General features: G+C 33.7%; 1 protein-coding gene across 2 annotated transcripts in view; it reads left to right on the top strand.

Moving 5' to 3' along the window:
• The window catches only part of LOC136043036 (guanine nucleotide-binding protein G(o) subunit alpha), a 167941-nt gene extending 155229 nt beyond the window's left edge, over positions 1–12712 (top strand). For both annotated transcript variants that reach the window (XM_065727939.1, XM_065727938.1), the window contains exon 8: positions 10424–12712. In XM_065727939.1, the coding sequence (XP_065584011.1) occupies positions 10424–10611 (188 nt within the window). In that variant the 3' untranslated portion in view covers positions 10612–12712. The remainder of the gene's footprint in view (positions 1–10423) is intronic.
• Positions 12713–14367: the final 1655 nt, after the last annotated feature.

Genomic DNA, 14367 nt, shown 5'->3' with positions numbered 1-14367 from the left:
TAAATCCAGTGAGGAACAGTAAGGACAGCGAAAAACCGATTTTCTTTTAACGACACCCCAGGAAAAAGTTCCCGACACCCCTTGAATTGATGTCCATGTAATACTATATTTTATAATAATGCTTCACATTGTTCTTTTTGAAATTTCATAATTTTAATTTATAAATTCAGCACATTCTGGTTTTCAACTGCAAAATTCAGAAAAAAAAATTCTGTTTACCTTCAGAGCCTTTTATGATACCAATAGAAAATCAAGCTGCCAGAAAAAAGAAAGAATAAATAGAAAAAGAATAAATAGAAAATAAATAGAACAAATAGAAAGAAAAAGAATAAAGAATAAATAGAAAAAGAATAAATAGAAAAGAAAAAGAAAAAGATAAATAGAAAAAGAATAAATAACGGGTAAATTCACCTGAAAATAAAGACCCAATCTTAACAATCTATAAGGCTAAAAAAAAAAACTTCTCCTGAGCTTATTTTTCATCTGATTGGACGTTTCCTTAAAAAAAAAAAAAAAAAAAAAAAAAAAATTACAACACATATTCACACACTATTCGCGCACTTCAGGCTCAAAGTAGACCTATGAGCAGCAGCTTGCTAATTGCGGTACCAAGCAAACTTGAAACTTTCCAAACTTAGGGATGATGGCTGCTAATATCTTTAAGTGGGCTGCTAATGGGCTACTGGGCTGCTAATATCATGCCAAGGAAAATCAGTAAAGTAATTTAATTCTCATGATAGTTCATAAGATCGGTAGCGATGGAATCATTACTTAAAGAAGCGTTTCGCTAGGACAATATTAATCAATAATACAAGTGGGAAAAAAAGGGAACAAATATCGTTGAGTTACTAGCCCCGTTAAGAATTGCTGGACAAATTTTGACCCAATTTCTTGGAATTGTGACGCCAAATAGGAGAGGGGTTAGTAATTTCACCCGTCAAAATTTGATTTTGCTTCCGTCTTCCTTTTGTTAATCGAAGTAGCCAACCTCCCATCCTAAATTTGTAAATTCGTTTTTTGTTTCTTCACTGAAAATAACAGATACTAAAAAATCGAAAAAAACTTCTTGCTCCAGCTTAATTTCCTTGAGTTGATACCACTACTTGGAACCCAAGTAACAAATTATTTCAGAACAAAATCCATTTTTTCCACCCCAGAATTAGTCAGCTGCTATCCCACTTCATTTGCCTTTGGCTTCAGAAATTAGCAAACTGCTACTGCAAGTTTAGATCCTAATATTAACTGACTCGGGGAGTCAGGGAGCCATAGATCCGGTTTCAATGAGAATGCCAAATCTGCCAGAAATATACAAAAAACGCGGATGACTCCAGTTGAGAAATCCATAACAAAGACACGACTTTACCCCCAAATAAAAAAAAAAGGTAAAGGATACGGCATTAGACTTTACAGTCCGTACCGGCGGTGCTGATCTCCGTTTCTTGGCCCTTCATCCAGGAAATGCAATGGGGGGTTGGGGGCCAGCCATCCTGTGCTTTCGCACACCCTTCCTGTTTACCTTCTCCAGATTTCTCCAGGTACCCATTTAAAGCTGGGTCGACTCTGGCTAAGCTTACATAGTCACACCACTGACCCCCGTCCCAAGCTAAAGAATTGGGTACACTGGGATTCGAACCCGCGTCCTCTCAGACGAAGGATCCCGAATCCAGCGCACCCCCAAATAGGAACTAGGAATATACAATATTGACACCAAGTTTTAGATAACATACTACCTAATTTGGTTTTTGCTTCCGTCCCCGAAGATATAAGTACTTAGGAGAGTGAAATACAACAGGTGGCGTGCGTGTCTAAACTTTACACTGTCCCTTTCTGCTGGAATCTTGCAACGCAGTCTAAAACTGATGGAGACAAGGAAGCTGTGAGCCTTATGAGAAAAATGGTTGTGAATCTGAATTTTAATATTGATTTACTAAAAACTGTATATCTTTGATTATATTCTTTTGTGACATCAGTGGATGCGAAGAGAGTTCTTGGTAAATGTTTAGAGCACTTAGAAATGCTAATTCTAAAAGCGCATCCATTTTTGGTTTACCCTCCTCCTCCATGGGGCAAACTAAAAATGCTTAAAGTGGGCTTTCTTACAGTTAACATCACCCATAGAGCGAAGCGTATTAGTCCATGAGCCATGAGGTTGTTTTTTTTTTCTTTTTTTGAGTTTTATTACTCTTTGTTGAGTAAATATAGAATAACGACCTCGCCTCACTGCCTGCGCTAATGGACTAATACGCTTCCCTCTATAGGTAATGTCACCTGTAAGCAACCCCACTTTACGAATTTTTAATCTCGTTGGAGGGGGATTTTAGAAAGCTAAAAAAAGGATGTGCTTCTCTAACAATGACAAAGAAACAATATACGATCATCAGAATCTTGCTATATGCAGTAATACGACTTTAGAGCACTTGGAACAAAACTAAACATTTACCGAGCTTTTCTTTTCACATCCAATTTGATTTTTCTTTAATCAAAAATTAGCTTTCTTTTAATAAATGTGTCCTGTGTTAGTCACTTTTTAAATTACGTTAATAAAAAAAAAAATGTTAGTATTTGATTTTAGATTAATTAAAAAATAGAACTTTAATTTTGTTAAACTTCAAACATTTCATCTCTGATGGAAGTAAAGAGTGAAGTTGAAACCTAAAATGAACGGAGATTATCTTCGGTTCTTATGCATTAACAGCCCAGCAATTAAAAGACCCCAGTAATTTCAGCAAAAGCCACTTCTTTTCAAACATAATTCCCCAAAGATTAATCTAGTTTAGAAAAGTCTTATGTTAAATCGAAAGAAGGAAAAGAAATATAATCCTATTAATATCCGTAGAAGTAATAACATATTTGTGAGAACAAGGAAAAGTTGTTCTTATGTTAAATCAAAAACAAGGAAAAGAAATATAATCCTATTAATATCCGTAGAAATAATAACATATTCGTGAGAACAAGGAAAAGTTGTTCTTATGTTAAATCAAAAACAAGGAAAAGAAATATAATCCTATTAATATCCGTAGAAATAATAACATATTTGTGAGAACAAGGAAAAGTTGTTCTTATGTTAAATCAAAAACAAGGAAAAGAAATATAATCCTATTAATATCCGTAGAAATAATAACATATTCGTGAGAACAAGGAAAAGTTGTTCTTATGTTAAATCAAAAACAAGGAAAAGAAATATAATCCTATTAATATCCGTAGAAATAATAACATATTTGTGAGAACAAGGAAAAGTTGTTCTTATGTTAAATCAAAAACAAGGAAAAGAAATATAATCCTATTAATATCCGTAGAAATAATAACATATTTGTGAGAACAAGGAAAAGTTGTTCTTATGTTAAATCAAAAACAAGGAAAAGAAATATAATCCTATTAATATCCGTAGAAATAATAACATATTTGTGAGAACAAGGAAAAGTTGTTCTTATGTTAAATCAAAAACAAGGAAAAGAAATATAATCCTATTAATATCCGTAGAAATAATAACATATTTGTGAGAACAAGGAAAAGTTGTTCTTATGTTAAATCAAAAACAAGGAAAAGAAATATAATCCTATTAATATCCGTAGAAGTAATAACATATTTGTGAGAACAAGGAAAAGTTGTTCTTATGTTAAATCAAAAACAAGGAAAAGAAATATAATCCTATTAATATCCGTAGAAATAATAACATATTTGTGAGAACAAGGAAAAGTTGTTCTTATGTTAAATCAAAAACAAGGAAAAGAAATATAATCCTATTAATATCCGTAGAAATAATAACATATTCGTGAGAACAAGGAAAAGTTGTTCTTATGTTAAATCAAAAACAAGGAAAAGAAATATAATCCTATTAATATCCGTAGAAATAATAACATATTTGTGAGAACAAGGAAAAGTTGTTCTTATGTTAAATCAAAAACAAGGAAAAGAAATATAATCCTATTAATATCCGTAGAAATAATAACATATTTGTGAGAACAAGGAAAAGTTGTTCTTATGTTAAATCAAAAACAAGGAAAAGAAATATAATCCTATTAATATCCGTAGAAATAATAACATATTTGTGAGAACAAGGAAAAGTTGTTCTTATGTTAAATCAAAAACAAGGAAAAGAAATATAATCCTATTAATATCCGTAGAAGTAATAACATATTTGTGAGAACAAGGAAAAGTTGTTCTTATGTTAAATCAAAAACAAGGAAAAGAAATATAATCCTATTAATATCCGTAGAAATAATAACATATTTGTGAGAACAAGGAAAAGTTGTTCTTATGTTAAATCAAAAACAAGGAAAAGAAATATAATCCTATTAATATCCGTAGAAATAATAACATATTCGTGAGAACAAGGAAAAGTTGTTCTTATGTTAAATCAAAAACAAGGAAAAGAAATATAATCCTATTAATATCCGTAGAAATAATAACATATTTGTGAGAACAAGGAAAAGTTGTTCTTATGTTAAATCAAAAACAAGGAAAAGAAATATAATCCTATTAATATCCGTAGAAATAATAACATATTTGTGAGAACAAGGAAAAGTTGTTCTTATGTTAAATCAAAAACAAGGAAAAGAAATATAATCCTATTAATATCCGTAGAAATAATAACATATTTGTGAGAACAAGGAAAAGTTGTTCTTATGTTAAATCAAAAACAAGGAAAAGAAATATAATTCTATTAATATCCGTAGAAATAATAACATATTTATGAGAACAAGGAAGAGTTGTTTAACAGCTGATAAGTCCTGATGATATCTAGTCAAAAATTGATCATTTCCCGAATACTTTCTCTTCAAGCACGTATACTTATTGCAGTCCAATTTTGAAGAATCTTTTTGCCGCCTTTTAAGATTTATCAACAATGTTGAGGTTATAGGATATCTGAAACTGGGACAAAAGTGGTCATTTGTTCAAATGTCAAAACAGTGTTTTCAAACTAATTGAATTGCATTTTCAGTTTTTTTTTTTTTTTATCATAGGAAGGAGACTAATAAAAGACAATTTTACTTAATTATATGATATTAATCAGAGTTAGTAGTTGAAATCACTCAAAACATTCTAAGGCGAGAAGCATAAGAATCTACTGCCCACACTGCCACAAATTGACTAGATTTCTTTTTAGATACTATTTCCTCAAGCACAAATATTTACTCCAGTCAAATTAAAAAAAAAATGCCTCCAAAGCTTATTAATAATATTCCGTCAAGTAGGTAACATTAACCTAACATAGTAGAGTCTGTCCCTTGTTCAAATGTACCAAAACAAAAACAATACTGATTACGTGTTAAACTTTTTTGGTCATAAAAGGGAGGGCTATGTTAAACACAAAACAAGGAAAGAAAAATTATATGGTAATAAAATGTCACAGAAGAAATTATTGAACGCATTTCTAGAACGAGCCTTTTCCCTGGACTACGACCAGGAACATTAATTGCCTTGTTTTTGCCCTCGCTGATTTGTGGCTGTCATATTGAGATTTAAGGGGAACTTCAAATCCTCTATAATAGTTTGTTCCTGCGTAGTTTAAGAAACTTGACTTACTTGACTTAAGGCTCCTGCCGAAATGCTTCCGGCGTCGAGAGTGATGCTGCATTATGCCTCCATTTGGACCAGTCTATTGCAAGGATGTGGACATCCTTCGGAATATTTGCCGTGACTAAGAAGGCACCTGTCGTGTCCTTCCATCTGGTTGGGGGACGACCTCTTGGGCGTTTCCCGCCGTGCAGCACAGGATCAAAGTGAAAAAAACCGTTCGTGCGGGAGTGTCGGGGTGCATGCGAAGGAGATGTCCGTACCAGCGTAGTGTTTGTTGGGCGAGTTGGACTGAGAAGGGCGTTTGAGCAGTTAACGCCAGGAGGTTCTCGTTGCTAATAAAATCGTACCAGCGTAGTCCTTCAATGCGACGAAGATGTTTTGTTTGGGCTATATTTACGGTGCTAAGCACAGACCGAGTGGCTGGCCAAGTTTCGGCTCCGTAAAGAATCACGGATCCCACCGAAGCATTGTATATGCGTATTTTGGTCCTACGGCTGATAGAAGGTTTCCTCCAAAGGGCACTTAGTCTCCCCACTACTGCTGAGGCTTTGGAAATTCGGTGCATTAGATCTTTAAGGATTGATCCGTCATTTGAGAGGATAGAGCTAAGGTATGTAAATTCCCCAACAATCTCAGCTGGTTTGTCACCGACATTAGGACTGGCGGGGGACGCGGCGAGTTACGTGGTTCAACAAACATCACTTTTGTCTTCTGCCAATTAATCGACAGCCCTATCTTTAAGGCTTCATCAGCAAGGATTTGTAGGGCTTCTGTGAGCTTCGACGGTGAATCGGAGACAACAGCAAGGTCATCGGCATAGTCAGCGTTTGAAAGTACTCTATCACCGTAATGCAACCAAAACTGGAGGCGGTTTATGGTCCGAGTCATAATGTAGTCGATGACACAATTAAATAGTTCTGGGGCAGCAGCACAACCCTGACGGACTCCAGTATTTATTTTAAAAGATGAGCTGCGTCTGCCATTTTAAGAAAACCTTTTAAGGAACGGTTGAATTAATTTTATTAATTTTCTGAACGGGTAGCCTGGAAGCAAATCAGGGGAGTGGTCCCGAAGCCGAACTTAGAAGTTTTTGTCTTTTAGGGCTGGGGTTCAAGTCCTGGTGTAGTTGATGGTTTCTTTTGAGGAGGGATCAACGGCTTCACTCTGTAAGCTCAGCCAGACTTAAACCAGCTTTAAATGGTTATCTGGAGAAAGGAGGTAACCATATGGGGGGGGGGGAGGAATCTAGGAGTGATTAAAAGAATGTTATAGCGTACAGATAATAAACATGGGTATAAAATAATCAAAAAAATAGAATAGATGAAATATATAGCGCCAAACAGATTGCGAAGAAGTAAATTTTTTTAAGGTGTACTTACCTTTGGAAATTTACTAATTATTAATATTTTTATAGTCTTTATAATTATAAGCTTTTTTGGATGAATAACGTATACAAAATTAACTAATTCGTTTTGCTTATTTATTATAGGTAGCACTACTAAAGAAGTGCGGTACTGCCCTAGAAACTTCATAATTTTGAAATAAATGAAAAACCATACAAATATTTGGCTTTCCCAAAACAGGTAGATCCAAAATGGGTCTTGAGGCGAAGGCGGATTTTGTTTCTCTGTTCGAGATAAACTGTTTTCACTCCAAAACTCATGTATTTAAATGTGTATTGCTACTACTCAATTTGTATATTGCAAATTGATACACCCTCTCATAGCTATCACACTACTAGCGACTCACTGCGGCATCAAGCCACCTAAGACCAACTCAGCTGAGCATGGGCCTCCTTTTGCCATAATCTATTTAAGGCGCCCCTCTTTACCCGCTCCTAAGAAACCCCATTTTTGTTTTATTCTTCCTTGCGACCTCTGCTCATACCATTTGGGAATGACTTCGTTAGGCCCTAAATGAATGATTAAAAAGAACAATCTTAGGCGATATAACATATCTAATTTCCAATACATTTCCTAGCCACCTCATTTTCCTTTCATTATACCCCTAGAACAACATTTTTTGCTCATCTTACTGTTTGACGCCCGGTCCAAGATACCAAGAACTATCCGTAAACATTTCCTATGGAAAACATTTATGTGCTTTAATCCAAATTTAAATCAATAGGATTTTTGACCAACCAAAGAATATTGGAATTTATTTGTTTTCCTTATATTTACCGATCCTAAGGAAACGGTATCGGTTGCCATTATCGATGCTGAAGGATATGCATCGTCCAATGTTTCTGATGTACCCGAATCCATTTGGAATTATATTTGGCACTAAAGAACAATCCACATTGTCCTATTGGGGGACTATGTACTACTCAAGGTCTTTCAACAACATTATTTTTTGAAGCTAATGCCTGAATATACCAACGTTAGTATTTTTAAACATGGCACAGATCCAACAAGAGGGAGCTTTGACCTTATGCCTCCCTCTATTGGAAATATTAAATATAATTCACCGTGCAACTGATTGCTAAAAAATAAGGTTATTTTGTCTTTAGTAATAAGTTTTGGGGTTGTGAATATTTATTTTTTATTTTTTCTTAAATGGAATAATTTATGATTTAAAATAATAGATTAAAGCTAACCAGTTCTGGAATTGTTTTTTCATATTATGCCGCAAGACCTTTCGTACCAATATAACTTATGAGTTTACTGTAGGTTATATAGTCTTGCGGAGCAAATATTTCTCGTAATGTAGGCAGTGCTAAATGGAATTGATCTCTATGTAGATTTTTACGTCAAGGGCCTTTCTATCTCATGTGACAGTACATTCAACGTGTACTTTCTTTAAATAAACATACTTTTGGTATTAGCACTCCCCTAGACGTTTTGAATTAAAATGGAATAATTATGTTGAGGTTCTTTCAGGTTATTCACTGTTAATCACGCTCGGATTGCAATTATAATGGAAAATTTTCCATTATAATTATTAGTGGAAATTATAATGGAAAATTTTCCATTATAATTATTAGTGGAAATTATAATGGAAAATTTTCCATTATAATTATTAGTGGAAATTATAATGGAAGATTTTTCGTTACAATTGATAGTTGGGAAATAGGTAAAATTCTAGTTAATTGACTTCTTGCTATCTCATAAATGGTTTAGGTTAGGAAAATGAAACCTTCAGGGATGAATCTACAGACTAAAGTATGTCCCGGGGAGGTATTTTAAAGTACCCACCTCCACTCCTTCTCCCTCAAGAGGGCCCTGAAATTTGCCTACATGACAGGTTACCAGTTGCTTGCTTTTTCTCCGCCTTTAGTTCTGAAAATACAATTCCTGTTATTTGAGTAGAATTTTGAGCCATATCAATGTTTTTTTTTCAAAATTAGGAAATGTATTTGCATATCTTTAAAACCTTATAAAATGGAATTGAGCAAAGTTATGAAGCTGAAAACAATTTTGTTGTACTTCAATTAAGCAGAAGATCTATTTTGCAAGGTTTCATTTTTACAACACACATATTTTTAAAGGTCATCAAAGGTCAGGGCTCTCTTGGATGGTAAGTAAGGAGAGTGGCAAATATATTGAAAAGTTGGACTTGTACTGAAAAATGGATTTAAATGTGTTTTATGCTTGTACATATGTCGGTACCCCATCTAGATGTTTGTGAGCATAGGAATATTACTATTTTTTAGTGTTTTTATTATTTGTTTACCTATTATTTATTTGCCTATGCGTGTGCCTCTCCTATTGGACCAATACACAGTTTGTTATTTTTTTTTTAGCAAGTCAGGACTGCCTAGAGTCTCAGGCAGGTTTTATATAGATCACAAATCAGTTAATAAAAGAGCAACAGAAAAGTAAAACCCAGATTCAGGTCTCGTCTCTTTAAAAAAAGTCGCACTCCTATGGGATTTTTTTGATTTATTAGGACATTCTATCTTGGAATGAAAAGTTAGTAGTTACAAGTTCAGGGCTAAGATTGTCTGGAAAACCTAAAACTCATAAGCACGCGATCCAAGGGGGTATTTTGCAAACTAATTAGTAAGGGATTCCCATGCAATTATTTTTTTAAATTCATAGGGGCTGTCTCTGAGAGAAAAAATTATAAGCAAAGTCTTTTTAGAAGGTATTTTGCAAATTCATAAAAAAGATCTTTGTGGGTACTGTTTATAAAAGAGCAACAGAAAAGTAAAACCCAGATACAGATCTCGTCTCTTTACAAAATAGTCGCACTCCTATACAGGATTTTTTTGATTTATTAGGACATCCTATCTTGGAATGAAAAGTTAGTAGTTACAAGTTCAGGGCTAAGATTGTCTGGAAAACATAAAACTCATAAGCACGTGATCCAAGGGGGTATTTTGCATACTAATATGTAAGGGATTCCCATGCAATTATTTTTGTAAATTCATAGGGGCTGTCTCTGAGAGAAAAAATTATAAACAATGTCTTTTTAGAAGGTATTTTGCAAATTCATAAACAAAATCTTTGTGGGAACTGTTTTGTAGACATGGGGTCCGAGAAATTTCGTAAAGAAGGAGTTGTTCATTGTAATAACAAGATGTAATACATCCTAGCCACAGTAATGTGTTAGAAAGGTCAGAAAACAAATTTCTGGATCCCTAGGAAATTCAGTATTGGTACACCACGCAGGGAGAGTTAGAAATGTCCTTAAAATGTGATCATAACTACTATGGCTATTAATACTGAAATAGTCGCACTCCTCCGCAGAATTTGGTTATCTCCTACAGCGATTGCTTACTATTCTTGATATACAATTTCTTACAATTTCTAGTCTAGGAATGGTCTCTATTCCATTTTCTATTCCTATTCCATTTCTATTCACATTTCTATTCCATTTTCTTTTCTAGAGGCTTCTGATTCTTCTTTTGCCTAAAACTATCAACGGTTAATATAGGTTTTGAAATTTTTGCTTTTTCCAGGTGCACAAGAATATGGTGAAGCTGCTGCTTACATACAGGCTCAGTTTGAAGCCAAGAACAAATCCACAACTAAAGAGATTTACTGCCACATGACTTGTGCCACCGACACGACCAATATTCAGTTTGTATTTGATGCTGTTACTGACGTCATTATTGCCAATAATTTAAGAGGATGTGGACTCTACTAGAAAAGGTTGAAAAGCCAATTTTTGGCGAAAAAAAAGGCGTTTGGGCTTTATTAAAGGCTGCTTCGATAAACAATGCAACTGTGAACAGTGCTGTCAATATCCGACTGTTAGGCTTATTTTCTAGTGTTTCTTCTGTTATTCAAAAATTGCAGAAATTTAGTCATGTGTATGTGTGTTTTCGTTTTTTGGAGAAGGAATGAATGGATGGCACATTCCAATTGGAGCGGCACTAACCGTCCCTGTGCTGTGTCGCGCGCACAAAAGGGTTTGCACAAATTAGTGAGATCTCAGCGCATAGAAGAATGTTTCAATTTCTAGTCAAACAGTGGGAATAGAATTAGTTTATCCGCTGCCTATCATATATTTATTCACAGTCAACCCCCTTTTCTCCTAGTCCAATGCTATATATAATGTATCTAAATTATAGAATAATATTTTATAGTCCTATTCACAATGAGACTTACACAATGAGACTTTACACCAATTCAATTTATTATAACATAATATAAACATAATAATAATACTATAGTATAATAACAATATTATAAAATTAAGTTTAATTACAGAGCAACCACTAAATTTTAATTTGTTTGCGATATATTCTAAATCAATAATAGCAATATGTTCCATCATATGTTCCAGTCAATATGTTTGATCAGTAAGTTATTGGACGTGAATTTGGGTATATTCAGGAAATCAATTCTCATTAAGGAATCACTCGAAGACACCAGATAACACAAATATTGACATCTGTATACTATAGTTGCAGTAGGGCGTATACAGTATTAGATACTTTTATGTATTATAAGAATTTTTGGAGCTAAATTCATTATTAACTGGTATTTTAGACTGATAATAATAGTCAATGATAATTGAGCTCTGGTACACATTTGCTCCAAGACAATATATAACACAAAATATAAACAATTTGTGTTACTATAAGCTCAGGACAGATTACAATGTTAACCCCCTTTATATAAACCAAAAATTTTGGGTGCTAAATTTGTTCTTATCTGCGATCAGACTACAATTTTAGCCCCTTTTGAGCGTATATGTTCCCATCATATAATAATATTAATACGTGGATGAAAAATAAAGATATATATATATATATATATATATATATATATATATATATATATATATATATATATATATATATATATATATAAAACTTAGCCAGATTCTCAGGCTGCTCAGATAAACCTTGAGTTTATGAATCCTTGTATACAGGTCGTATGAATTGTGTTTTTTTTTAATTAAATGAACAGTAGGGGTCAATATTTATCTAACATATGAGCATTTCATGCGCTATAAATGTGGTTATCTCTCATTTTGGACTAACTTTTTTTATCAATTAGTAAATAATTATGGTGTTATGGAACACATCCTTAAACATATTTTTGGTTAAGGGTAGCCAATTAGAAGGCTTTATTATCAATCGTTGATTGTACAAAAAAACAAAATGCATAGATCTATAAGCATAAGGTGTAAAACTAGGTATAAAGAAAAGTTGTAGAATAATAACACGGCTTACCTTAGAAACCACACATCAGCGACTTTTAGACATATCTAAAAGAAAGAAGTTCAACAGACTAAGTTCACTTTCAAAAGTTGCCAAAAATCACCAAAATCAGCAAAAAATTAAACCCACAATAAAATTTGTTTAAATGCATGTTTTTTACATTTTTACAAGTCAAATGTTTCTGGGAGGGGGGGGATCAAATTCTATACCCTGCCTGGATATAGCGGCCAAGGGGGGCAAGCATAAGTGTAAAATTCAATTCAACAACCCAGTGAAGCAATTTCTATTATAAACTAGTCTGGCGTTAGTTTAATCTCATTGTGAATGGGCTTTTTGTCTACACGAATTGTGTTTTCCAGAAAAAGTGATGCTTTATTTTGCTTGTTAGACAAAGTCTCTTTAAATAATTACTGTCGGCTTTCATATTTCTTGAGCTGTTTTAATTTCTTTGGTGTGTAACTTCTTGCCTCTTATTCTCATTTTACTGTTCTCTAAAGTATTTATTTATATCCTGTAATTGTTTTAGTCAAATTATAATTACTAGACAGTACTGATAATTATAAACGTTTTTTTTTACATTTGTCGTTCACTTGTTTTGACAGTCACCTGTATATTCTATAGACAATGTTGCCAGTTGCTTGGTCTAAAGTTGTGGCGCCTAAAAGTAAAAAACGCGCTGAAAGCTTCATTTTTCTAGTGACAATTCTTCGAATGATCGATTTTTCCGTTAAAAAATGCGTCAATTTGAAAAATCCAATGCGCAACTACCTCAAAAAGTGCAAACGCGCCCCATCTGGCCAAACTGCCTCTAGATTTTCAAATACAGCATCGGTTCTTTTCCCTGCTCGGTGCGCTTGCGCCATGCGCTCCTAAGCGCTTACTACAACTAAATGCGGTAAAAAATTATAACGTATTTAGGTCAACTACATAATAGACCAGTCAACCAATTTGGGGCCGTGCCCCATCTAGGCCTTTCTAAGACCATGATGCTCCCCTCGGGGTATATAAATTTTCTAATTCAAAATTCTACTTATACCTGAAGGAAGCCTAAATGGTCAATACCTTGGCATTTTTTTCAGGTTGTCCTCTAGGCATATTTTATACTACTAAAAATATTGTCAGAAAAATACATTTTAAACAATGTATAATATCATTGCAATACTGTCATATATCCTCTTTGCACTTGAAATGTGTTTGAATGTGACGTCATTCACATAAAAGATGTTCTTTGTTTCGAAATTAAGGCTCTTATGTATAATTAGTCGAACGGTGCAGGTCCTGTCCATGACCCACCTAAATATTGCCAGGCCCCACTGGTGGGGCCTGTGTCACATATTGGGAATCAATCTACTAGACAATGATCACTAGGTAGTACCGGTTTTGTTTGTGTTTCATTATTTTGATAGTAACAGATATTCCCTCTAGTTATAGAGTTCTGAATTCAAATTTCAGGTGTAAAATTTCTTGTTCTTCCTTTCGATGATTCGGGAATTTCAAGGATATTGCCTAAAAGCTATAATATTAGCCTCTGTGGGGCAGCCAGCTAAAATCTTAAAATATAGATAGCCAGATTCAGAAGATATTTTGCTAAAACTTACTAACGAATTATATTTCACAAATCATTTTTGTTGGGTATTACTCCGTTTAATTTAATATATATTAAAAATGGAATGGACTTTTTTTGTTCATGTAAGTTGTTATTGCAGCCTATTACACTACCAACCTTAGTAAGGTTAAATCGAAAAAGCTATTTTTTAACTGAAAGTAAGAAGCGACATTAAAACTTAGAACGAACAGAAATTACTCCGTATATGAAAGGGGCTATCCCCTCCTCAATGCTTTGCTCTTGTTCCCCATTTTTCTTCAGGCAAAAAATACAAAATTCCACATTTTTGCAGATAGGATCTTGAAACTTCAACAGAAAGGTTCTCTGATACGCTGAATCCGTTAAGATTCTATGACTTTTAAGGGGTGTCTCCCCCTTTTTCCAAAAATAAGGCAAATTTTTTCTGGCTCGTAACTTTTGATGGGTAAGACTAAATTTGATGAAACTTACATATTTAAATTCAACGTAAAAATTAGGTTCATTTGATGCATATATTGGTATCGAATTCCGGTTGTTTAGAGCTTTGGTTACTCTTGAGCCGGGTCGCTCCTTACTACAGTTCGTTACCACGAATTATTTGATAAATAATTATTTGCAATAAGTATAGTGAAACGAATAAATTATA

Source organism: Artemia franciscana, unplaced genomic scaffold (assembly GCF_032884065.1).
Source record: "Artemia franciscana unplaced genomic scaffold, ASM3288406v1 Scaffold_284, whole genome shotgun sequence".
NCBI classification, from domain to species: Eukaryota; Metazoa; Arthropoda; class Branchiopoda; order Anostraca; family Artemiidae; genus Artemia; species Artemia franciscana.
This window is presented reverse-complemented; position numbering and strand designations above follow the sequence as displayed.